General features: G+C 53.0%; 1 protein-coding gene across 3 annotated transcripts; it reads left to right on the top strand.

Moving 5' to 3' along the window:
* Window positions 115-25970, top strand: TK2 (thymidine kinase 2, mitochondrial). 3 transcript variants are annotated; one of them, XR_001919466.1, is made up of 11 exons: window positions 117-317; window positions 1189-1226; window positions 6798-6872; window positions 8929-8982; window positions 9557-9646; window positions 11758-11831; window positions 19246-19334; window positions 19904-19983; window positions 22978-23058; window positions 23427-23540; window positions 24193-24301. XR_001919466.1 is itself a non-coding variant. In XM_018062084.1 (10 exons), exons 1-10 carry the CDS (start codon window positions 170-172, stop codon window positions 24289-24291), a joined length of 828 nt encoding a protein of 275 aa, XP_017917573.1. In that variant the 5' UTR covers window positions 117-169; the 3' UTR covers window positions 24292-25970. The 3 variants fall into 3 exon arrangements, 2 of the variants coding, with proteins under 2 accessions (XP_017917575.1, XP_017917573.1); XM_018062084.1 differs by lacking the exon at window positions 23427-23540 and having other exon boundaries at window positions 24193-25970; XM_018062086.1 differs by lacking the exons at window positions 9557-9646; window positions 23427-23540 and having other exon boundaries at window positions 115-317; window positions 24193-25970.

Below are 25970 nucleotides of genomic sequence, written 5' to 3'. Positions count from 1 at the left end.
GATTTCCAGGCTGCTAAACGGCGAATCCCTTACCCTCTCGGGGAGGGTGAAATGAGAAGAGGTCTCTTTAAGAGTCGACGGGGCGGGGCGGGGCGGGCTGGGGCTACGGGCTGCGCGCGGAGGCGGGCCCCGTCTCCCGGCTGCGCTCGCGCGCGCCCGCGCAGGAAGAATGGCTGGGCCTGTGGCATCCGGCGGCCGGGCTGTGCTGCTGCGGCCGCTGCGGAGCTGGGCTTTCCGGGCGCTGCGCCGCGATGGGCCCGGGAGCCCCGCTTCCTGCCCAGGGTCGCGAGGGGCGCAGCGTTGGGCCTGGCCTCGGGGTAACGCGTCGCTCAGCTTCCCTTGCAGGCATCCCGGATGCGGCCATCAGCCCCACTCCCGGCGGTTGGCTCGTGGAACCGGCTTGAACCCGAAACCCCTCCTTCCGGGCGCCGGGATTTCCTTGGGCGGCCTGGGGAAGGGGCGGGGCGGTCGGTGGTAGGTGCCCCGGACCCTGGCCGGCTGTAGCGGGTGGCGCCTTGGGGCTCTGGGCCCATCTCCTGTTCGGAGCTGCGGAACCCTCTAAAGAGTGGAAAGAACCTCCTCCCCGAGGGTTTCCGGTGCCATTCCTGGGTCCATTCTTTCGGCCTTGGGGGAGGTGCCAGCAAGCGGGGGTGGGGGTGTGGGTTAGGTTCAATGTCCTCCCTTTTCCATTCGGATTGGAGACCCTGCCCTTCAGAAATGAGAGCCCCCGTTGTAGCCAAGTTCTGGAGTTCAGTGACACCTCAGAACCCGCCGTGGGCTGGGTGGGCCGCGATGTTAGCCCCAGGGCCTGCAGGAGAAACTTGAGTCCTGTGCCGAAGTCCATACCCACTGACCTCTCCTACCTGGGAGCTTCGAGTGGAGGCCACTCTGCGTTTTAACTGGCTTGACACCCATCAGTGAGAGTCATAAATATAAAAAGTGTGGACAATGGAAAGCATAATATACTCTGTGAGCTGAGCACATTGGTGGCCTAGACTTGCCAACAGGATCCAGGCGGCAGTTTCAGTTTCAAAGCATAGACAGCAGTGGTGTGTCTGCCTCCCTCCGCCGAGGGAGGATCCCAGGTGTTACTGGAAAACATTTCTAGGCCAGGGAGCAAGCATAACAATGACCAAAGAGTGAGCTATTTAAAATCGCGTTAAAAAATTGGTTTCCTTTCTTTTCTAGATAAAGAGAGAGAAAATGAAAAAGAGAAAAAATCAGTGGTAAGTCCCTTTCTAACGTGCACTCTCTCCGGGGTAGGATTATATATGTGTAGTACACACACACATGCACACACACACACGCAATACATGTTTTGAGGAGAAGAGTGAAGGAATATGTGCACATGAAAAAAAGAACAAATACAAGGGGATCTCCAGGGATAAAGAGCTGTCCACTCCTGGGCCCAGGCTCCCTCCCCAGAGACCAACTCTGTTACCAGTTTCTGGTGTCTCTTTGCTAAGAATCTGCACAGGTAGGAGAATACAGGTATTCATAGCCTCTGGGTGAATTTTGACTATTAACTTGAATAGATGAATGATTACAAAGGATTTGTAAAGTGGAAGGTTAGCTTGACTGCTAGCAGGTGACAGCCTGACTGTGAGGGCAGGCCTTCTGACTGCTGCCCCTAGACCACCGATGCCGAGAAGGGTAGGTGAGTGGGCGATCACAAAGAATTCGTGGGGCTCCGTAGACATGGGTTCCGCCAGTGCAGTGACTTCGAGATGCTAGCTCCGGGGCGGGGGGAGGGGGGTAGGGGAGGGGCGGGGGGATTGTGCCTGGTGTGAGGTTGAAGGTCAAAGGAGGGTCAAACTGGACATGCCCATGGTGTTTAAGCCTTTAGCTGGTTGTGGTGGAGCAGTATTTTGGTCACCATTGGTCCAGAGGCTCAGGGAGCTGCAGATTGGTAGATAATGGCTGGAGAGGGAGTTACTTGGTGGGTGTGGGCAGGAGTACCTTGGCTGGGGTCTGTAGAGGGTGGAAGGTGGGGGCAGGCCCCCTGGGGGTATTTAGGGTGATAGAGAGGGCCTGGGAAGGAGAGCAGTCACATGGAGAGTACTGGTGATGAAAATGCTTGAGATTTATGGAAATTTGTTAAAACTAGACATGGGGTAGGGTATGGAGACAGGCACCACAGCTGAGGGAGGGGTTGGTAAGTCGAGCCAGGTGGGTATTGATTTGTGAGCCAGGCCTGTCCTTGGTGTTTTCTGGGTGTGGTCTGATATCCCCCAGACACACAGTAGGTGGTCCATAGGAAGTGGTGTGGAGCTTGCAGTCTGGTCCAGAGCTGCTCTTAATTATGCAAATCCTCTGAGTTCCTGTGTGGACCTGGGACTCCAGCAGCCTTTGTTGTTAGTGAGCCTGTGGTCTGATGGGGGAGGCTGTGAACAAGACAATGGTGGATCTAGAGCCGCAGGGAGTAGGGGCAGAGCATCTCGAGGATGATGACTGAGGGCAGCCTTGGGGAGTCTTGAGGCCTCCTGGGAAAAGGAGGACAAGGCAAGGCAGGAGTGTTGGAACAGTGAGAACTGCAGGGGCAGGTCACAGAGGGGTGAGAGCCTGAGGTTTGTGGTTGTCCCAGAGAGGTGGCTGGAGAGAGCCTTTGGTCAGGCACAGGGACTGGAGGCAGATCCCAGCACCTGCAGCCACTGAAAGACTTCACCGGATGTGATCTGGTTTACCTCTCAGGAAGAGGTGGTGGACCATAGATAGGGAATAGGGGGCCCGGCTGGGCTGGACTGGAGGCAGAAAGGCCAGCAGGAAGGCTGCTCCCACAAGGAGGGTTGGGGAGGTGTTGTGAGTTGATGGGTGAGGAGAGAAGGCTCTGAATGTCTGGGTAGATGGTGTAGCCTTTCCTGAAGACAGGAATGGAAACAGAAGCTGTAAATGGGTATTGGGGGAGTGATGAATTGAGGTGCCTATGGGACATCCCATGGGATTGAACTGGACAGGGAATATCTGGGCTGAGCTACAGCTGGGGAGTGAGTCACTGCCCAGAATTGCAAAATAAATTCCAAAGTTGGGTTAAAAAGAAGTGACTAATGTTTTCAAGTGAACAAAATATGAACAGACTTTTCCTGAGGGAATTTGTAATAGCTGAGAAACCTATATGCAGGTCAGGAAGCAACAGTTAGAACTGGACATGGAACAACAGGCTGGTTCCAAATAAGAAAAGAAGTACATCAAGGCTGTATATTGTCACCCTGCTTATTTAACTTATATGCAGAGTACATCATGAGAAACGCTGGGCTGGAAGAAGCACAAGCTGGAATCAAGATTGCCGGGAGAAATATCAATAACCTCAGATATGCAGATGACACCACCCTTATGGCAGAAAGTGAAGAGGAACTAAAAAGCCTCTTGATGAAAGTGAAAGAGGGGAGCGAAAAAGTTGGCCTAAAGCTCAACATTCAGAAAACGAAGATCATGGCATCCGGTCCCATCACTTCATGGGAAATAGATGGGGAAACAGTGGAAGCATTCAGACTTTATTTTTTGGGGCCCCAAAATCACTGCAGATGGTGATTGCAGCCATGAAATTAAAAGACACTTACTCCTTGGAAGGAAAGTTATGACCAACCTAGAGAGCATTTTAAAAAGCAGAGACATTACTTTGCCAACAAATGTCCATCTAGTCAAGGCTGTGGTTTTTCCAGTGGTCATGTATGGATGTGAGAGTTGGACTGTGAAGAAAGCTGAGCGCCAAAGAATTGATGCTTTTGAATTGTGGTATTGGAGAAGACTCTTGAGAGTCCCTTGGACTGCAGGGAGATCCAACCGGTCCTGAGATCAGCCCTGGGTTTTTTTTGGAAGGAATGATGCTATAGCTGAAACTCCAGTACTTTGGCCACCTCATGCGGAGAGTTGACTCATTAGAAAAGACTCTGATGCTGGGAGAGATTGGGGGCAGGAGGAAAAGGGGACGACAGAGGATGAGATGGCTGGATGGCATCACCAACTTGATGGACGTGAGTTTGAGTGAACTCTGGGAGATGGTGATGGACAGGGAGGCCTGGCGTGCTGCGATTCATGGGGTCGCAAAGAGTTGAACACAACTGAGTGACTGAACTGAACTGAACTGAATAAACAGAAGAAAGTACTCCACCTCCCTAACAGAGAAAAAATGCTTTTGGAAATGGAGTAAGGAAAGTGTGGATCAGACAACGTGGTTCAAGCCCCAGTTGTGCTCTTTAGTAGAGATAGACAAGTCCTTAACCTCTCAGAGCCTGAGTTTTCCCCAACTGTGCAAATAATTCTTAGCTGTGATTGTTTCAGGGATCACTGTGACAATGTTGGCAAAGTACAGAACCCACAGGGGCTAACACTGAATGCCTAGTGACAGACATCATTATGCATAATGAATGAAGATTTAGGATGGGATATGCCCAGTATTGGCACAGTATTGTGAAAGGCACATGCTCTTCCATCCATCTTTTTCATTTAGGAAAAAGGGTGTGAATTGAGACAGCATTTTAGAGGGTAATTTGGCATTATCATCAACAGTCATAAAAACTCACATATCCTTGGATGCATTGATTATACTCCTAAAAGTCTATTGAAGGGGAATGATTGGAGCCAGTGACAAGGATTTATGTACAAGAAGGCTCACTACAGCACAGCTTATTGTATCAAAAATAACACAATTTTATAATAAAAGCAACTGGAGAGAATGTAACATTCAACAGTAGGGATTTCAATAATTCATGGTATATCTTATGTGATGAAATATTATTCAGCCATTCAGAATCACGTTTTTGAAAATACTTAATGACCTAGGAAAGTACACTTTGTAAGATAAAAAAGAAGAGGGTAAATATATATAAAGTATGATCCAAATGAAATAATACATAAACTGTCTATAGGGGGTAAAGAAGGAAAGAAATTGTTAGTCTGGTTAAAGGAAAGTTGGGAAGTCATAACAGTGGGTATGTATGAGGGAGAGGGAGAGAGAATTTGAGGGGTGAGAATGGAAAGTCTTGATTTTTTGACTATTAGATTAAACTGCGTTCCTTTTTTTTTTTTTTTTAAAGAATGGCTTTATTATGTTATGTACATAGCCCCAAATTGACTTGTTTTAAGTTTACAGCTTAATGATTTCTTAGTAAATTATGGAGCTGTGCAATATCACAGTCCAATTTTAGAACATTTCCATCACTCAGAAAAGAAGCCTCGTGCCAATTTATGGTCACTCCCCCAGAGCCGGGCAACCACTACTCTGCTTCCTGTCTCTGAGGATTTGCTTTTTCAGGACATTTCCTGTAAAATGGAGTCATACAGCATTTGGTCTTTGTGACTAGCTGTTTTCATTTTTCTTATGTTTTGAGGTGCATCTACCTTATTGCGTTTATCAGCACTTCATTTCTTTTTATTGCTGAATGCTGACAGTGCTCCCTCATGTGCATGGGTCCCACTTGGTTGAACATTTGGGCAAGTTCCCTTCTTATGGCAGATTTCTCAGGCTCTTTAACAGGATAATATATATTTTGATTCTTCCGGTGGGGGCTTTGGGGCTCAAACTTGTTTGCCTCTGAAAACTTTGATTCTGATTAAACATTTAAATAACGGTTATCTCAAATCAGGAGTGATTTTTTTTTTTTTTTGTCAGTTCCCTGTGTTTCTTATTGTGAGAATGCTTAAAATCTGTTTTCAGAAAAGATGAAATGTTATTATTTAAAAATAAGGATAGGGAATCCCCTGGTGGTCCAGTGGTTAAAACTCTGTGTTTCCAGCCCATGCAGGAGGCACGGGTTTAATCCCTAGTCGGGGAGCTAACATCCCACAAGCTGTGCAACCCCTCCCGCCCACCAAAAAAAAATAAACAAGGATAGATGGCACATCACAGCGTCAGTTACAATCATGGGAAGTTGGAATGAAGGCCTAACAGCAGAGGAAGGCAGAGGTAAACTTTGGCGCATTCTCCAGAGCAGTGGTGCTGGCTGGCCTTGTGCTCCCACGGCACCGTGAACATCTTTCCTTGTAATTCCCTTTTACTTTCGTCCCCATCTTCACACTTAGGAGCTCAGTGGGAGCTGGGACTGGCTCCTGAGTCCACGGTGCCTGGCCCATGGAAGGCCTTCAGTGAGCAAATGCAAGACCCCAATCCCATGCCTCCAGGTCATCACGGAGCATCACGCTGAGCTCCCTGTGCTGTGCAGCAGCTTCCTACTAGCCATCTGTTTCACACACTGTAGTGTTTATATGTCAGTGCCACTCAGTTCATCTCACCCATACCTTCCCCATCCCGTGTCCACATGTTTGTTCTGCACGTCTGCATTTCTGTTCCCGCCCTGCAGATAGACCCGTCTGTCTCATCTTTCTAGATTGCATACATGTGCATTAATATATGACATTTGTTTTTCTCTTTCTGACTCACTTAACGTGTATGTTAGACTCTCGGTCCATCCGTAGCACTACAAATGACCCAATTTCATTGTTTTTTTAATGGCTGAGTAATATTCCATTTGGCCTAGAATCTAAGTCTGAGGGATTGAGCTAGGGAAGGGCAGAGCTAGGGTGGCCGAGGACAAGTTGTGGGGTCTGTGAGGTGACAAAAGGGAGCATCTATCCTGGAGGGTGGTGGTCTGGTGGGTCTGGAGCCTGCCACTGGTGGGAAGAATTGAGTTGTTGATTGCTAATGACCAGACCTTGGGGTTTCCTGTGGAGGTTTTGTGTACACACTGAGGTCTTGGACTGAACGAGTTATGCTGTTCACCTGAGTGCTTTCCTAGAAATTCATCCTGATACTCCCCCAGGCACTCACTTTCTGGTCCTAACGTGCATTTGTCTTTTGCTAGATCTGTGTTGAGGGCAATATTGCCAGTGGGAAGACAACATGCCTGGAGTTCTTCTCCAACTCAGCAGACATCGAGGTACGGCTTCCACACTAGGTTTGAAGGAAACTGCAAAAGCTTGGTGGATTCATAAAGGGTGCAAACCAGGCCCTACCCAGCAGAAATGCTGCTGGGGGAATTGAGAATATCCCGTGTAAGAGGAGGGAGGGGCCCCTGGAAAGTGTGGGCCTGGTTTCCCCCAGACTTTGCTCCATGCACCTTTTTCCTTGGCTGATTATACTTTGTAACCTCCCACTGTAGTTAGCTGTGAGTATGACTGTATGCTGGATCCTATGAGTCCTCCTCGTGAATCCTCAGACCCAGGGAGGTGGGGCTCTGGGGGCCTCCTGACACACCTGTCCTGAGCAGTGTAACTCTCACTGGCACTCTTATTTTTTCAGCCCAGCCAAGTGGCATGCGGCAACTTAATTCCCTGACCAGGGATCGAACCCCTGCCTCTGTAGTGGAAGTGCAGAGTCTTAACCACTGGACCAGGGAAATTCCTCCCCCCTGCCCCCTGGCTTTAGAAGCACTTATATTCTCACTGAAGACCTTGGAGCTAATGAACACCACCACCAACAGCTAATGAGGGTGGTACTCTGTGCCAGGCACTGTGTTGAGGCTTCATGATGATCTAATTGATTTCATCCTTAGAAGAGTGGTCCCTGTGAGGCAGGTCCTACTGTCGCTTCAGCTGCAGAGGAGGAAACAGAGGCTCAGTGAGGTCACATGGCTCGGCCAGAGTCGCCTGGCTAGTGCCTGTGGCGCTGTGTCCCAGCCCAGGCCGTCTGCTCCAGGGCCTGTGCCCTCATTTGGCTCCACAGCATACAAAAATGTTTTGGCTTTAAGGAGACCACCCTTCAGATCTCAGCTCTGCTCTCTGACCTCCCCAGCTAGGTTACTCTCCCTGGTGTAGGTTCTTCTGGCCCCTCTGGATCCTTATTTTATACTACTCAGGGTTTGAAAATACGTGCTAACTTTCTGTGACGATCTGATTAATGTTTACTTCCCTAGCCACTTTAAAGTTGCGTGAAGGCAGGGCTGGGGTGTTTTGCTCTTGCTGTATCCTTGGTACCTAGTGTGGTACTTGACACGGGAGATGCTCAGTGGGTGTTGAGTGACTGTCCCACAGATGGGGCGCAAGTCAAGGCTGCCTCTGTCTCAGCCTCTGGTGAGCCTGAGTGGTACAGCATTTGCTACTTACAGGATAGGAATGGAATGAAGACCCAGAAGAAGGAGAGGAAGGTTGGGAGGGGGCTGGGAATGATTCCCAGAGGAAGGGATATTTGAACTGGCTTTTGAAGGATATGTACGAGTTTTCCATGTAATGAAAGTAGAGGTGAAATAAGTTGAGGTGGGCATACTGGGCAGAACAATAGCATGAGCAAAGGCACAAAGGGGTAAAAGGTGGGGGGAGGTTCCTCCTCAAGGGGCCCATGCATTGCTTTCCTTTGATCTCTTGTGACCTGTGGCACCTGCTCACATGCACTTGAAGATCCCCAAATATCCCCATATATTCTCAAAGTCTTGGCTCCAAGAACACCATTTAAATCCTTTCCAGAACTCACCTGCACAGTTTAGGGAAGCTACTGAAAGAAACATGATCCTTTGCCCATCGGTGTGTCCAGTGCAGAAATCAGAGAGAGGAAATGGAGGCAGAGCTCACTGCCAGGGTCACCGCAGAGCCCCCAGACCAGAAGCTGGGCTCAAGCTGCACGAAGCAGCCTCCCTCCTGGCTTCTCTCACCTCCCTGCCTGCCCTCTGGTGGGCAGTAAGGAACAGGATGGAAAACAGGAGGGGTGGTTGGAAGAATTCCCCTTGCCCCCGAGGAGCCCCCATGGCAGCAGAGGAGGGGATATGTGTGTATACTTGTATACGGGGTGGACAGGGTGGGTCTTAGATCCTTTCTGGAAGTCACACCAGGAACCGTGTCTAGATGGAGCTCAGACCTTGCAGGGAGGGTTGCTCCACTGTTTTAGCCCAGCCTGGGTGCCCAGGTCTTGACTCTGTCCCTATCCTACCCCTAACACTCATCCGCCTTCACGGAGCTCAGAACTGAGGAGCAGCCACTCTCTGACGTCTTCTCTCTTGGCAGGTGTTAACAGAGCCTGTGCCCAAGTGGAGAAACGTCCGAGGCCATAATCCTCTGGTGAGTGTGCGGTTTCCTGTGTGAACCGCCAGCTTCTCAAGTGTACGGGAACGGCGGTGCTAGTGCACGAGGTGTGTCCTTGCTGTGCACCGGGCGAGGGGACGGGGGAAGCGGTGGCAGGTTGATGTTCTGAGGTCAAGGTTCTCTGAGGCCTGGCTGGGCATGTAAGGAGCCTGGAGCCCTCCTGTCGGCTGTCCCAAACCATCGCAAGTGCTTTGCCCCAGCTCCGTGGGGTGGGGGTGGGGGAGCAGTCTCCAGCTGCTCATTCTACCCCGACCCTCTCCTAGAAGAAACCCAGGTCTCCTTGCAGGTTCCCTGGTAAACCTCCAGTTGGGGTTTGCACTTGGCTATGCTCCTGGCTGCCGCAGGCTCCCTCTGAAGCTACCCTATGCACTTTGCCAAGGATGGACCCAGCAAGCAGGGGCTGTAATGTGCCTCTGCTCCTTCCACCTCCTTCCCGGTCAGAAGGCTCAGCTCTGGCTGCTAGAAAGGGATGGGTGGGGTCTGGGTCCACAGTCGGGGAGTCCTGCAGATCCAGCACTGCATTCTCCCCCCACCCCCCACCACCCCGCAGGGTCTGATGTACCGGGATGCCTGTCGATGGGGCCTCACGCTGCAGACGTACGTGCAGCTCACCATGCTCGACCAGCACACTCGTCCGCAGGTACATCTCAGATGCTTGGTTTCAATTTTCTTCAAATGAGGGGCATTAGGTTGCCAGGAAGGGAAACCTTACAAGGAGCTGCTCAGCCTTCTCTGTCTCTGGAGTCCCGGTCTCTGGTCCTGCCGCTCTCTGAGGACCAGGCTTCAGGGCCCCTAGCCCCACCCTCAGCTAGCCAAGAAGTTGCTGTGATGCCACGTGAGCCCAAGTCTTCATGACCTGCCGGCTCCTGGGCTCAATGCCCTTTAACTCAGTTTTCAAAAGTGTGGTCCCCAGACTGGGAGCTGCAGCAGCACCTGGAGGCTTGTTAGAAACGCACATTTTCTGACCCCATCCTGGACCTGTTGAATCAGAAATTCTGGAGATGAGGCCCAGCAATCTGGGTTTTATCACACCCTCCAGGTGATTTTAACGCAAGCCGTGTTTGTTTGCATGAGAACCGTGGACCTAACCTTCAGGAGGCCTGTTCATGTTCTTGGTTCAGATTCTTGAGGCAAAGAACCTGATTGGCTCAGCTTGGGTCGGTGTCCAGCCCTGGGCCAATCAGGTATTGGGGCAAATTACCTGGGCACAAAGGTGGCTGCTTTGGCCCCTTTCCTCAGCCGGGGGGTGTAAACAGGGGCTCTGAGGAGATGCAGATTGGCACCTGTGGTTCAGAATGGCAGCCCAGCCTGAGAGACTGGCTTTGGAGTCTCTCCTTACAGGAGACGGGACATCCACCGGCCAGTGTCTCTTGACACAGCTGCTTGGCCGGCGGTTTGATGCAGGGCTGGGCACTTGCAGCCATAGCTCTCATCCTTCTACGAATCTGTGTGTTTTTTTAAATGAAGGAAGATACAAGTAGAACTGTTTGAATTTCTCTCTCTCCAAGTGAGTGAGTGAAAGTCACTTAGTCATGTCCAACTCTTTGTGACCCCACGAACTATACACAGTCCATAGAATTCTCCAGGCCAAGATACTGGAGTTGGTAGCCTTTCCCTTCTCCAGGGGATCTTCCCAACCCAGGGATCAAACCCAGGTCTCCTGCATTGCAGGCGGATTCTTTACCAGCTGAGCCACAAGGGAAGCCCAGAGATCTGTCTAAAAGTTACATGTCAGAGGATCTGAGATTGGCACTCGTCCTACTTTTTCCTGAATGGGCACTCAGTTGCAAACAGAAATTGTGTCTAGTATATCTACATATAATGGGCCATATGTGTGTTCCTCTGTTTAATGAAATGTATCAGGAAGGAGGCAGAGAGAGAGAAAGAGAGGTGGACAGACTAGGAAACAGGGTAAAAGAGGGATAAATGGGGAGCTATAAAAGCTGGGTAGGAGAGAGTTGGAAGTAAGGAGAGGATGGAAGAATAGAAAGGAAGACGGATGGACAGATAGGAGAGAGAGGACATGGCTTTGAATCAGGTTGTGGCTTTGAATCGGCCTCTGATTTGTGGGTCCAGGTCCCAGTGGATGCCATGGGCAGGCTGAGTGAGAACAGTGTTTGCCCATTCAAGTGTCTGGAGTCTGGGCAGCTCTCCCTTCCCAATGGGACACCATGGACAAAGGGAAGGCCTCGTGGAGGGTCTGAGCCTGCTGGCGGAGAGTGGTGCCATCAGTGTTGTCCTCCCCTGCTGTAGGTCATGGTCCTTTACAGTCGTGAAGGACTGCGTGATCGTCACCAGCCTGCAGCTGTTGGCAGGCCTGCTGCTGGGGTTGCAGAAAGCCACACCCTGTCCTCTCAAAGTTCTGCCTCTGCTTCCGTGGATGCACCTGCTGGGTCATTAATAGTTACCACACTTCACACTTGCCACCACTTTCCCGGGCGTCACTTAGCAGTTTTTCTAGCACTCCCTAAACCCACAGTCCAATAGAGCCTCACCCCTCCCATGAAAAAGGCTGCAGCTCACAGGCTCTCCGCCCCGCCTTGCTGCACTGACCACCGAGCCTCAGGGCGTAGGGAGGGTCCAGGGCCAAGGAGGCTGGACACACGGTTCTTTGTTGTCCGCCCTCACCCCTCCCCGGTGTCGTCTCAGTTCTGTATTCAGCATAGACCAGAGGCAGGGGAGCAACAGTCAAGGTTCAGGCTTCCTGACCTTCCTGCCTGAGTTTAGTAAATAACATTTGTTTTCTTTTAGATGTTGCCTGTACGGTTAATGGAGCGGTCAATTCACAGTGCAAGATACGTTTTTGTAGAAAACTTGTACAGAAGGTATTGTAGTTTGCACAATCGATAATTTATTCAACTGTTAAATTTTTAGAAATAAAATTGGAACTCATTTACTAATTGACAGATACATGGTATAGCAACCAACCATACTGATGGCTCGACTGTCCAGGGAGGGCAGCCTGGCAGCTCTGCTGACCTTGGCTGGGCTTGATGACACATCCAGGGGTTGGCAGGTCTGGGGTGGCCCGGGGAGGGTGACTGGGGTGACTCATCTCTCGTCTGCTTGCTGATCCTCTCCTGGGACCGGTGAGCCAGCCTGGGCATTCACTTCCCATGGCGATGGCCAGAGGGCAGAAGCGCTAGTTTTTTCTCAGGTCTCGACTTCATGTTGGCTGACCTCCATTGGCCAAAGCAGGTCACACCAGCTGACCCCAGTCTGAGAGGGGGCAGGGCCCTTGTGGGTTACGTAGCAGAGTGGGACAAAACATGGTGGGGTGGAGAGTCAGAGAGAGTAGAGCCGTCAGTCCAGCACGGTGTGCGTGGTACTTGTTGCGCTTTCACTTGAAGATGTCTTCTGTCCTCACGGGAGCAGACTCCACCACGCAGACATGGCTGGGCGCCCTCAGGGCTGCAGCCTCAGAGGTGTGGGGCCCTCCGCTCCTGTGCTCAGTTTGCTGATGTTCAAGGGTCTTGGGGGAATTGGGCTGCAGGCTGGGGTCCGAAGATTCAGCTTCTTCCCCACCCCTCCCTTCCTGGTAGCTGTGTGCCTGCTCCCCTCTCCTTGCCATCTCCCCCCCATCACTGCCTCCTACTGCCTTGAACTTCATCTCTCTCAGAGCTGGTCTCAGTATCTTGCTTCTACTCTGTACACCCCAGTTCCCTGGTTCTCCCATCTACAACTGTGGTCCTACACATTGCCTCTCCCCAGCCTCCCCAACCCCCTTGTCCAGATGGGTTGAGCCTGTTACTCTTTTCTCCTTTTAAATTGATTAGTTAATTCTTGGCATGTAGAATCCTTAGTTGCAGCATGTGAACTCTTAGTTGCAGCATATGGGATCTAGTTCCCTAACCAGGGATTGAACCCAGGCCCCCTGCATTGGGAGCATGGAGTCTAAGCCACTGGACCACCAGGGAAAATCACTTCTTTCTGTTGGTTTCCTTCATAGTATTTAAGACAACTTCTAATTAGGTTGAACGATATGCGATTGTTAAAACTTGACCAACTGTGACCTATAAAAATGGCAGTTTCATGCAGCTTAGCTTAGTATACACGTACTTCTTGTCTGTCACATGCCCCACCAACTGGACTGTAAGCTCCTTGAAGACAAGGAGCATGTCTGGTCTGCTGGCCTAGCTGGGACCGAGCACAGAGCTGGCACCTGGGTGACACTTGTTAACGCCTGCTGGGTGTCGGGGCCTGAGGCAGGTCTTTGGTCTCCAGCCAGACTTGTCCCCCAGCCGTTTCTCACCCCTTCCTCTGAGGGGTCCATAAAGGCTTCTCCCTGGGTCCTGAGCTGCTGAGGATCCATCCCCTCCAGGCCTCAGTGCTGTGGGGTCGGGGTGGGCAGCCAGGGCAAGTCCTGACTGGGCTTTGTCCTTCATCCTCAGAACTTTCTTGTGGGCTCTGCCCTTCTGTCAGGCAGCGCTTCTGATGCTGGAGCCCCATGTGTGCCTGGCTGCCTGGGTGTCCATGGAGCAGGGGTGTCCACTGCTAGGTTTACACAGCTCTTCGCTCTGCGCTGGGGCTGCCGCAGGGAGGACGGGCAGAGGAGAGGAGCGAGGAGGACGAGGGAGCCCCTCCAGTGGTCACTTGCGGTTTTACTCATCTTCTGCCCTCACGCGAGCAGACTCCCTCACACAGGTGTCACTGGGGGCGGGGGCGTTTGGTGTCCCTGGGCGTTTTGCCCCTGTGGCTTCCTCGGGGCCTCACCTGGACCTTTGGGGTTGTGAAAGCAAGAGCCCAGTCCTGTGAGCGGCTGTGTGTGGCGTGGGGGGAGGCGGCCCGCCGAGATGCAAGGTCTTCACGGGGCAGGGTTTCCTCATTTGCCTGCACCACCTGCGGTTTCTTCATTTCGTGTTTGTGGCTTCAGAGTTTGGTTGCTGGGGTGTTTGTTGTAGTCCCTTTGTGCTCAGGGTCTCTCGGTGTCTTCCACGCTCAGGGTTTTCTTTCTGCAGGCTCAGTCAACAGCATTCTGGCCAGAGCTAAAGAAGTGATGACAGGGAGGAAGGGTAGAAACCCAGCTTCTCTCCAGGCAGCGGGCCTTCCCAGTGAAGTGGTCCTGTGAGGGTAGATGTTTGGAGAGGTTTCGCCTCCTCGCAAATACAGACTACCATCACTGTGAGCCTAAACCAAGTGACATCTAGAGCTGGGTTTGACTGAATCCTTTGCTTGTACCCAGAAGAGGATGTTGCGGTTCCCTCCCCCCGGCGGAGTTCGACTGGGTGCTGGGAACCACAAGACGGCTTGTGTGGGATGTCGGCTCCTACCTGGGAGCTTGTGTGGGGACGGCCCTTACTGCTGCCCCTTCAGCCTTGGGGTTGATCCCTTTCTCAGAAGCCCTGGCAGCCTTGGCTTGGAGTCTGGAGGGACTGGGACGGAAGGAAGTAGGACAGGCCTGGCCTTGCTGATTGCAGTTGCAGGCCTGAGTGCCCAGAGAAGCCCACAGACTGGAATTCTAACCCCGAAAGCAAAATGTCTGGAGGGCCCTTCTTGACTTTAGGGCCTGGGACAATTGAGCTCCCCTGCGGAGAAACCCGCCTATTCGGCCCACACCCCCACCCCAGCGGCTTTGGGGTGGGCAGAACGTGCAATTATGCCACCAGGGGTTAATTGGCAACGAGGGAGATTCTGGTTCCACAATCTCCTTAAAAACTTAAAAGACCTAAAGAACTTCTGAGATGTGGGCAACTGCTGGAATGAACAGCTGAAGGTGGAGAGGAAGACTCGGCAGTTAAGGCGGCCAGGCAGGCCATTGTGTGGCCCGGCCCCGTGGGTGGAATCATTGAGCACACAGGTTTTACAGGATTGCCTGGTTGGCGTTTTCAAAGAGATAGAGGGGGACCGAGTGGGGCCCAGCTGGGGAAATGACACACTGACTCACCTGGGGCTGAGGGTCAGGGACATCCATTAAGGCCCGGCGTTTGGAACAGCAGGCAGGTCGTCCCACCACCCCAGTGGGTCCTGGGCTTGGGCTCCTCCTTACTCAGTCCTGAGTGGGCACTCACTGCCTGGGTCACAGGCCTGAGAGCTGCGGCTTTCCTCAGGCAGAGGCCAGAGAGACACTGGATATGCCCTGGGACATGGGAGGCGGGGGCGAGTGATGCAACCGGGGACAATAGGGTTTGGGGGCCATGGTGAGCCAGGCTTTCTCAGGCAGAGTTAGGCCAGTCTTCTCTGGGCCTTAGTTTTCCTCATCTATAAATTGGGGTGGACATTGACTGCACAAGGTCTTGTAAAGTAAGTAATGTGTACAGGAGGCTGGCATTTGAGTCTGTGATTTTTGTTTTAACCTGTGCTGTGCAAACCAGGGGCTCTCTGGACCTCAGGGGGAAGGTGGCAGCGAACTGTGCCAAACAGACCAGTCAGCAGTTTTCCTGTGGACCCAGGACCTCAAATTTTACTCCTTGGGATCGGGAAGGCACGGTGAAACCCCTTCAGCTCACCAGTGGTGGGTCTGCAGAGAGGCTTCCCCACTCTGTGTGTTCTGCGGAAATAAAAGCAGTGCCTCAGGAGTGGTTCAGGGCACCGCATTCCTGAGGCAGACACAGGAGGAGCTGGGCAGACTCCCAGGAGGAAAACTAGCTACCGGTAAAACAGTGCCTGCTGCCTGAAATCCCCCAGAATCACGGGAGCCAGCTCCCATTTCCTCATTCAGCCCAGCCAGCAGCCAGTGGTCCTGGAGCCCTCAGCAGATGGCTCCTGGCAGTCTTGGAAGAGGTTTCCGGATCCTGCCCTCAGGGAGGCTGCCCTGGAGCCACCTGCATGGAGGACCTCCAAGGAGAGTTTCGGGAAAGGAAGCCCTGCTTTCTCTGTCTGCCCTCAGCCCTGAGTTCGCCTGGGCCACCCAGGAGGTGTCCTGAGACCCCCCTGGAGCAGCAGCTCTCAGGCCCCAGAGACCCCTCAGGAATGAACCCCATCCCCGTATCTCCATGTGCCCCCCTGCACTTCTGAGGTGTCAATCGGTTTGGTTTTAGTTAGGACTGTGCTATGTGTGTCCTGAATTGTGACTCAGTTTGGTGGTCACAGCAAAGGGGATCCTCCCAGCTGTGGGATTTCACAGAGCCTTGCAGACAGTGGTGAAGTCCTCGGGCAGTCTGACACCAGACTGTCCAGTGTCAGTGATGTGGGAGACTGTGGGGTGGCCTTCCCTCTGTGCTGCCCATTGCCCTGCCCTTGAGTTGCCAGTCTGCTGTGTCCCCCAGGCCCTGTGTTTGGTGGAGGGGGTGGGGCTGATCAGCAGCTTCCTTTTTGCAAATCTTCTTGTGCTTGGAGTCAGCTTTGCTCCCAAGAAGGAAAACATGTCAAGAAGAGGGGTGTGGTGTTTTGAATATCAAATACTCTCAGCTGCAGCTAAGTGCAGCCCAGCTCAGAGTAGCGTGAACATTGAGGGTGTTACTGGCTGTCTTAACATTAGACTTGGGGGTCGGTTTTATTCAGTGGCCCTCGTGCTGTTTCTGTTGGAAGCACAGATGCTAAAGCTGAATCTCCAATACTTTGGCCACCTGTTGCAAAGAGCTGACTCACTGGAAAAGACCCTTACGCTGGGAAAGACTGAAGGCAAAAGGGGAAGGGGGCAGCAAAGGATGAAATGGCTGGATAGTATCACCGACTCATTGGACATGAATTTGAGCAAACTCCAGGAGAAAGTGAAGGACAGAGGAGCCTGGCGTGCTGCAGTTCACGGGGTCACAAAGATTCAGGCACGACTTAGTGACTGAACAACAGCCGCAGAGTGCTGTTTCTCTGTGGTTCAGCACTCTCTATCTTGTTTGTGTCAATATATGATTCCCTCTTGGTGACAAAACGGCTGTGGCAGAACCGGGCTTCTCATCTGCTGGCCACAGGGTGGGTATCTTGTCAGTGCTTTCCTCTAAGAGTGAGGAAGCCTGGTTATCATAAACCCCAGGAAACCCTCCTGTCTCACTGCTCAGGTTGGGCCCCTGTGACCTCGGCCAGGGGAGAGCATGTCTCCGAGACCAGTAGGTCTGCCCTGAAGGTAAACGCTCAGGCCTGTGGGATGGACCCTGAATAGATCATGGGTTACTTTTAAGGAGATAGGAAAAAAGAATTGGGGGGTGGGCAGCCATACCAGCGTGGCAGTCTTGGAGGAGAGCCTGTGATCACAAAGTTGGTACCTCTACTACCTGACTTTCAGTCCCCTCTGCAGTGTCCCAGGACTTCCTCCCTTCCGCCTCCCCTTCGAAGCCTCCCCCACTCATTCAGGGTGGGGGTCCTCACCCTGCTCCGTGCTGTGCTTAGTCGCTCAGTTGTGTTCGAATTTGCCTCCCCATGGATTGTAGCCCGCCAGGCTCCTCTGTCCATGGGGATTCTTCGGGCAGGAATACTGGAGTGGGTTACCATGTCCTCCTCCAGGGGATCTTCTCAGCCCAGGGATCAAACACAGGTCTCCCGCCTTGCAGGTGGATTCTTTGCCATCTGAGCCACCAGGGGAGCCCGCTGGTACCCCAGCCCCCACCCCTGGCAGTGCGCATTCTTCTGCTGCTTGGGCAGGCGCAGCTCTTTCACCCTGAGGGCATCGGCTAGACTCAAGCGCTAGAGGAGGAGCCCCCCTCCAGTCTCTGCTGTGCTCTGTCGCTTGGGCCCCCGGGCAGGGCTGCTCAAGCCTGTCATCTCCAGAGCGCCCCTCTCCATGCCCGCCCTGCCCCCTGCCCCAGGTGGGAGTCCGTGCCCAGCATCTGGCAGCAGGGCAGCGGGTGGGGAGTGGGGCAGGCTGCTGCAGACCACCCTCTCTCCCAGACTCTTCTCCCACCTCCCCTTCTTTAGTCAACAGTGAGAAGCTCCCCCAGCTACACACAGCTCAGGCACCTCTATTTGCCCGTACTGGCCTTGTCATCCCCAGTTTGGGTCCATCCAAGATGATGGTCAAGACTGGTGGAGGACGTTGAAAGGCCGAATTCCTCTCTTGGTCTGTTTCCTCCAGCTGCTGCCCCTACCTCCACCTCTTCCATGCTCATTTCCACCAGGGCAGAGGAGAGACGCTGGGTCTGTCTCTCTCTCAGGCATTCTTTCTTAGCATAGCATTTTATTTTTTTAATTATTACTATGGTTTTTTAATTTTTTTGGCTGAATAGTGTGGCATGTGGGATCTTAGTTCCCTGACCAGGGATCAAACCCATGCCCCCTGCATTGGAAGCACAGAGCCTTAACCACTGGACCACCTGGGAAGTCCTCTTCCTTTCTTCTTGTCCAGTTATCACATTAAATATGTAGTAATTCTTACCCCCATTCTGTTCCCTGATTTGAGAGCTGCTGTTGCTAAGTCGCTTCAGTCATGTCTGACTCTGTGCGACCCCACAGACGGCAGCCCACCAGGCTCCCCCGTCCCTGGGATTCTCCAGGCAAGAACACTGGAGTGGGTTGCCATTTCCTTCTCCAATACATGAAAGTGAAAAGTGAAAGTGAAGTCGCGATTTGAGAGCTAGTATGCTGTGAAGTTTTAGAAAATACAGAAAGAGATAAACATTTCCAATAGTCCTTCTGTTCAAAGAAAAGCTGTGTTAACGTCCTGGTGGTTTTTTTCCAGCCTTCTTTCAGAATGTGTGGATGAGCACTCTTGATAACACGGTTGGGTCATGCCGTATGCAGCAGTTTCATATCCTACTGTTCTCACTGAATGATGAGCACTTGATTCTGAGCATTTTCCATGTCATAAAGTATAATTTTATGGGATCATCTTCCAGTGACTGCATGGTTTTTCTGTTACATAGATATACCATGATTTAGTTTTTCATTATTTTTCAAAAAATGCTACAGTGGGCATCCACTATCATGTCCATAACATACATTTCTAAAGGTGAGATGGGTTTGCTACTCCCCCTCCCAGCCTGGGCGCTGTCCCTGTGCTTTGGGGACAGGCTTTATAGCCCCTTCCTTGGCTTAGAGTTCACATCCTGAATTTCTCCCCTCAGGCAGTGCCACGACACTTGCTGCATTTTATTGAGTTGACCAGAAAGCTTGTTTGGGTTTTTCCATGAGGTGTTACAGACACAAACTTATTGGCCAACCTGGTACCACGAACCGTCCCAGGGACTGGGAGGTTGGAGGTGCTTAGGGTCCCTGTCGTCACTGCCCCCCCAGTGTCTTGTGGTCACACTCTGCTTTGGTGTCCCTGGCAGTGCCCTTTCAGCAGAAGCCATGCCCAGATGTTCTGGGGGGAGTGACGTAGTCCAGGAGCTATCTCGTAGGAGAATAAAACCCTCACAACTCTCATTGCAGTGGGAAAATGCCCGAAGTGGACTATGTGGTCCTATCGGAATGGTTTGACTGGATTGTGAGCAACATCGACGTGTCCATCGACTTGATAGGTGAGACGGCTCCTCCCCGGCCTCCCTCCCCTGGGCCCACCAAGGATATGCTTGGCTGGGCCCTCAACCAGCAGGGGTGGTGGGTGGGGCCCTCTCCATAGGTGATTCTTTCCTGTGTTAACTCAGCCTTCTCCCCAAGGGCACGCAGAACCGGGCTTCTGGTTCCTCCTGGAGAAGCCCATGTTTCTCAAACTGCTTTCCCCTGGGTCCGCTGTGATGTGATGGGTTTTTCTTAGTTCATAAGAGAGAGAGGAGGGATGGAACCCGAACGGTTACTGAGACCAGCCGGGTGCTGGGCCCTGTGCTAAGCTCTTGTCTACACACGGGACTTCATTCAGCCTTACAATGACCCTGCAGGGCTCGTGACACAGGAAGACAGTGGAAGTCGCCGTGAGGGTCAGATGCCTGTCTGGCCGCACAGCTGCTCTGCATCCCCTGCTCAGCGCTGCGGGCAGATGCTTCTCTGCACGCCCTGACCCTGTGCCTTCCTTCCTCCCACCCTTCACTTTCACTTCCAAGCTTTGAATGGAGCAGTGAAAACCACATGTATATGTATTTTTAAATCTCAGTTTATCTCCGGACCACTCCTGAGACCTGTTACCGGAGGCTGAAGATGAGATGCAGGGAGGAGGAGAAGGTCATCCCACTGGTGAGAGCCCCTCTACCCTGGGAAAGGGGCTGCATCCCAGCCTGGCCCCACCCTCTGCGAGGTCATCGTGCCCTCGTCGCAGGGAGAGAAACAGGAACTGAACATGTGGGAGGGTGAACTCTGACTTCCTCTGAGGTTGGAGACCCTGTGTGTGTCCGAGTCCGCTTCACTTCTTATGGCCCTGGACTCAGTGGTGGGCACCGCCATGCTCAGAGCTGTCCCTTCTCTAGTTCCTGCCTGGGTGTCCCCAGGGCTTGTCCAGTCCACCTCCTGAAGATGGCATGCCTTTGTGCCCTCTCACCCCCAGACCCTCACTATGATGTGTCTGCTTGCTCACTTCTGCATCTCCAGGGCTTGGCACTGTGCCCGGGAAGGAGGTGGAACTCACTGGTATTTGTCCAGTCCCTCGCCCTTCCAGGTGCTGGTTCAGGGCCATGTCGACTCTAGTTAGGCTGCCGCAACCGGCTTGCACCGCTCTCCTGGCCTGGCCCCTCACTATTCACATCCCCCAGAAATCCAGCCCTAATACGGCTGCTCGGCGAGGTGTCTAATAGAGAACACCATGCATACGGTTCCCTAGCCCCACCCCCTCGGTGCCTCGCCACTCTCTAGGTTACAGTCCTCACTTGTAGCATGCCATCCGGATCCTGCGTGATGGGCTTCGTCCCCTTCCACTCCCCGCCTTTTCATGCTTCAGCTGTAAAGAGCTAGCTGTGGTTACACACACACACGCACGCGCGCACACACACACACACACACACACACACACACACACACACACACACACAGAGTCTTTCCCTACTCCCTACCATGTGAAAGTGGCTCAGTTGTGTCTGACTCTTTACAACCCCACAGACTGTACAGTCCATGGAATTCTCCAGGCCAGAATACTAGAGTGGGTAGCTGTTCCCTTCTCGAGGGGATTTTCCCAACCCAGGGATCAAACCCAGGTCTCCTGCATTGCAGGCAGATTCTTTACCAGCTGAGCCACCAGGGAAGCACCCTACCGTGGAGTTACACACATGTGTCTTTGCATAGCAGTTTCTTTTGCCTTCCAGGTTCAGCTCAGGTATCACCTCCTCCAGGAAGCCTTCCCTGACCTTCCCTTTGTTATGCTTCCCCAGCCTCTGTGCTTTATTATGGTCACAGCCCTTAGGACAGATATTCTGAAACTTTATGTGTTTGTTCCCCATCCCTTACAAAGCTGCCATGAACCTTTTCAGATTAGATCTTACCACTTCTGCATCCCTAGCATGTGTCCCAGGGCTTGGCACCTTGGGGTTGCTCAGTTAATATTGAACTGAATGTCCTGTGTGAATGCCACTGGAGGTGAACAGACAGGCTGGGCAACCACTTCCTGGGATGATATGGGAGTCTGAGCTCAGGGTGAGCTAGACTGGGGACTAGACAGCCAGTCCAGCTCCAGAGACCTGCCTGGGCACCAGGAGGGTAGATTCCAGCCATGAAGTCCCAAGCCTTGGTCTGAGCAACTTCTTTGCAACCTGGAGACAGGAGTGATAGAGGGAGGGTGTAACGCGGTGGGGCTGGACTATGCTGGCCAGGGCATGGCAGCTCTGTGCGGTGAGCCAGATGTTTGGAAGAAATGACAAGGCTGGAGTCCTCCCAAGTCACTATCCAGAACATTGTCTTAATGGTTTTGACAAGGCCTGTAGACCTGTCTGTTGCTGCCGAGAACCCGCGAGTGGATAAAGAGGCAGCAGTGCGTTTTACCTGAGAGCCTCGGGGCTGGGAGGAGGAGGTGTTTGCTGGCAACCAGCGTGGGCCTCCCTGATAGCTCATTTGGTAAAGAATCTGCCTGCAATGCAGGAGACCACAATTCGGTTCCTGGGTTGGGAAGATCCACTGGAGAAGGGATAGGCTACCCACGCCAGTATTCTTGAGCTTCTCTTGTGGCTCAGCTGGTAAAGAATCCACCTGCAGTGTGGGAGAACTGGTTCGATCCCTGGGTTGGGAAGATCCCCTGGAGAAGGGAAAGGCTACCCACTCCAGTATGCTGGCCTGGAGAATCCCATGGACATAGACCATGGAGACACAAAGAGTCGGACACAACTGAGCGGATTTCACTTTCACTTTCAGTGTGCCACTCAGTCCCGCCAAGGTTACCTTTGAGGCAGGGCTGGGCCTCTTTTCCTTTGACTCTCACCTTGTCTGCCAGCTGAAGTTGGTCCTGAAGCCTTCGAGGATCCATAGGTTATGAGTTGCCTGTTGGGGTGGGAGCAGCCGAGCGGGGCTCCTGGGCCAGTGAGGGCCGCCGCAGTCCTCCTGGTGGGATGGATGGAGGGAGGGTTCAGAGGCTTCCCAGGCCCCCATGCAGTCATGGTGGCCCTGTTGATGGGGAAGTGGCAGAAAACGAGACCAGCCGGGTAGGAAGGTGTGTCTGAAGTGCCAGTGGAGCCGAGTATGCTGAAGGGTGGCCATTTTTTTCTTTTTAAATAACTATTCTTTTTTTTAAAATTGATTAGTGATTTTTGGCTGGCTGGGTCTTTGTGCTGCTGCGAGCAGGCTTTCTCTAACTGCAGTGAGTGGGGGCTGCTCTTGAGCTGTGTGTGGGCTCCTTACAGTGGCTTCTCTTGTTGCGGAACATGGTTCTGGGGCTTGTGGACTCCAGTAGTTGCAGCACGTGAGCACAGTAGCTGAGGTGCACGGGCTTAGTTGGCCTGCGGCATGTGGGATCTTCCCCTGACCAGGGATCGAACTGGTGTCCCCCGCGTTGCAAGGCAGATTCTTAACCACTAGACCACCAGGGAAGCCCCTGGAGGGACACTTCGGACTTGTGCCGTCGGGGCTGGCCGTCGGGGTGCTTGGCTGCGTTCAGCCTGGCCCACCTGAGTCAGGCTGGCTGTTGCAGGCTCCTTTGTCCAGGGTGGTGCTCAGTGTTCGCTGACCTTCCCTCACCTGCCTGAGCCCCCCAAGGGGAGAGGTTTGCCCCCCTCCCTGCTCCTGACAGCTCTTGTGTTCCCCACCCCCCCACAGGACTACCTGGATGCTATTCACCACCTGTACGAGGAGTGGCTCATCAAAGGGAGCCTTTTTCCCGTGGCAGCCCCCGTTCTGGTAAGTTCCCCTGAGGGGGCAAAAAAATTCTCTGGAAGGAGGAATGACCCACGGGCATGCCGGCCAGTCTGCAGTCTAGGGAAGCAAGGACCAAGTCCCTCAGAGGTGGAGAATTTGAGAGAAGGAAGCAGGGAGGGTGGAAGGGACCCTGTCTCTCAGTTCCCTTTCTGGATTGAGTCTTAGTGAGCTGAACACACCTGGGAGAAGGTGACCTGTCCCAGTGTCACTACACCCGTGACACAGTAGCATCTCACTTGTCCAGCATCGTCCCTAGAGGAATGTTCCAGGTGGCCAGAGCCCCTGGACCTGGGTTTTGGCCTTAGCTGCTTGGGATGGTGGTCTTCCTGATGCACCTGTCCGTCCTCCAGGGGGTGACTGGCCCAGAACCTCATTGCACCTTTTCATGGTGACCCCGGGCATCCAAAGGAACGCCAGTTGCTGTTCTGGTCTGTCACAGAGGGATGCCCTTAGGAGGTGCTGAGGTGTGTAGGACTGTTTGCCTCGGACTGCTAACGCCTGTGAGCGCCTGTGCTTTCCCCTTACGCACCTTCTCCTGCTGACACTCACCATTTCTAACTGTTCGATGCTTCTGCCCAGTCAGTGTTTCCCTCGCCCTCATTTTCTGATTTGCTCCTGCTCAGAGTTTCTCCAGGCGGGCAGATGGGTCCCGTGAACTGTTCGGAGTGTGTGAGCAGCGTGGGAACCGAGGGGGGGCTGTGCGCCCACTAGTGTGCCTGGCCTTGGGGACATCTGTCTGGGCTGCTCACACACTGTGCTCACGGCTCTTCCAGGCAGTGAGGTTGCTGGAAAGTGAGATCTTACTCTACTGGATTTTTCTAGAGATTTTATTTTTTCCCCTCTTTATAGAAAAGTAGGTGATAGAAAATGATGAGAAAAAAATGTATTCTCAGATGACTGTCCTGGGTTCTTAAGTGAAAATGCGGATTGAGAATGTGGATTGACCTAGAACTGGTTGTAGCTTGGTCCTGACCTCCTTGTTCTCCTGCCTGTGACCTTGGGCTTCTGCGCCTTTCCCTGCCTCGTCCTGCCTGCCTCTGTCTGTCTCTCCTTCTGTGAAGGGAGGAGGATGTTGAGGTCAGGTGCAGCCCTGTGACCCCTGTGTTTCATTTCCAGGTGATCGAGGCCGACCACAACATGCAGAAAATGTTAGAACTCTTTGAAAAAAACCGGCACCGAATCCTAACTCTGGAGAATCGGAAGCTTGGTCCATAGGATAGGAAAGATCGTGCCCGAGAAATGCCTGCTGCCGCCAAGTTAGCTATTAGGAGCGGTTTGGAAAACTCCACTCTCAGGAGGGCTTTGTATCTGCCCACAGTTGTCTTCCTTCTGGCCTTCTCTCCTTTCCCAGTGTCTTCATCCTGGGATCCTGGGCCTCGTGGGTAAATGGGACCAATGGGTTTGCCATGCCCTCTGGTGGCACAGCCTTGCATTCCCCTGGTGCCTCTCCTGGTGGTTTCCCACCGCTGGGTCCTTCTAGGCTAGGGAAGTTCCGCCTGACTTGTGCTGGGCTCATGGTCTCTAGCCCTTCAGGCCATCCAGGAGGGCAAGATAGTGGTCTTCTGTCCCAGGGGAGGAAGTTGAAGCTCAGACAGACTAAGAGGCTCCCTGGGGCCACACAGCCAGTGACAGTGGAGTCAGCACCATTCAGACTCCTGCGACTCCCAGCCCAGCTCTTGCCCCAGGGTGCCTCACCCCAGAGCCCCACCTTGCCTACTGGTGACCCTCAGACGCGCGAGGGGAGGGCCAGCTGTGTGTGCAGCTGGCATCATCACTTTCTCATGCTTTGAGCTGTTCTTAAGGGCAGTTGGCGTTTCTTGACTCTCACAAAATTGTGCCATGTTTGGCTTGAGCCCAGGGTTCATCCGTTCTCTAGTGTGAGGCTGATATGGTACTTACCACCTCGTCAGGACTTCCCCGACTTAGGAGAGGTATGCACTGGCTCCTGAATGGTGCTTGGTCTCCTTAGTGACAGAGGTCATGCTTGAGCAGCTGCTGATGACCTGTCAGGGCAGTGGCTTGTGGCCCCCCTGGGCTGGTGTGCCCAGTGTCACGCTGGGGCAAGGGGCTGCCAGCCTGGCTTCTGAGGCTCCCTCCCTCCTTAGTGGCTTGCATGATGAGCTTCACCTTTGGAGTTTCTCTGAGTTTGTGGCCCAGGGGAGAGACATCAGTGGCCTTAAGTCTTTTTGAAATGTTTTTCCATCCAAGGGGACATCGCGGGCCACAGACTGTGAACCATCTTTATTAGCTCAGACTGTCTTAGCTGTGTTCAGCTGTAACCGTGCATCAAAGGCACAGCTGTCTCCTGAGTCAAGTAGCAGCAAGAGACAGGAAGAACATTCTCTCTGAGGACAATCTGGACGGGAAGGATGGGGCTTGCAAGCAAAGGCTCTTGGAGCACTGGAGCTCCTGAACTTCGGAGGTGGGTGGAGAGAGCTTCCAGAGGCCGTGTGCGGACGTGGGGGTGTGGATTGATCATGAACTTGGGGGAACAGGCCTCGGCCTCTCCTGAGTGGTGGTCGGTGTGCCTGAAGGTTGGAAGGCCTCGTCTCGGCCTCCATGTGAGTGAGGCACATGTGCACGCAACTCGCTGATGTAAGCTGGTGACAGGTGCCCCTGGTGGCCCGGGCTCAGAGGCAGCACTCGGAGGGCAGCACTCTGCCTCCTGGCCCTTCGTGGAGGGACCGATCCTGGGCCAGTTGCACAGGCGGGGATGCGTCTCAGCCTAGACGCCAGTGATGGACCAGCAGGAACCACGGCCGCTGCTACCAGGCACCTGGACATGCCGGGACCAGCTTTGGGACTTTGCAGACTAACGGTCCAGTTTTCCCCACAGCTCAATTTGAGCATCTGTACTGGGGGGAAATGTGAATAAAAAACCCCCCAAAAGATAG

Source organism: Capra hircus, chromosome 18 (assembly GCF_001704415.2).
Source record: "Capra hircus breed San Clemente chromosome 18, ASM170441v1, whole genome shotgun sequence".
Classification (NCBI taxonomy): Eukaryota; Metazoa; Chordata; class Mammalia; order Artiodactyla; family Bovidae; genus Capra; species Capra hircus.
This window is presented reverse-complemented; position numbering and strand designations above follow the sequence as displayed.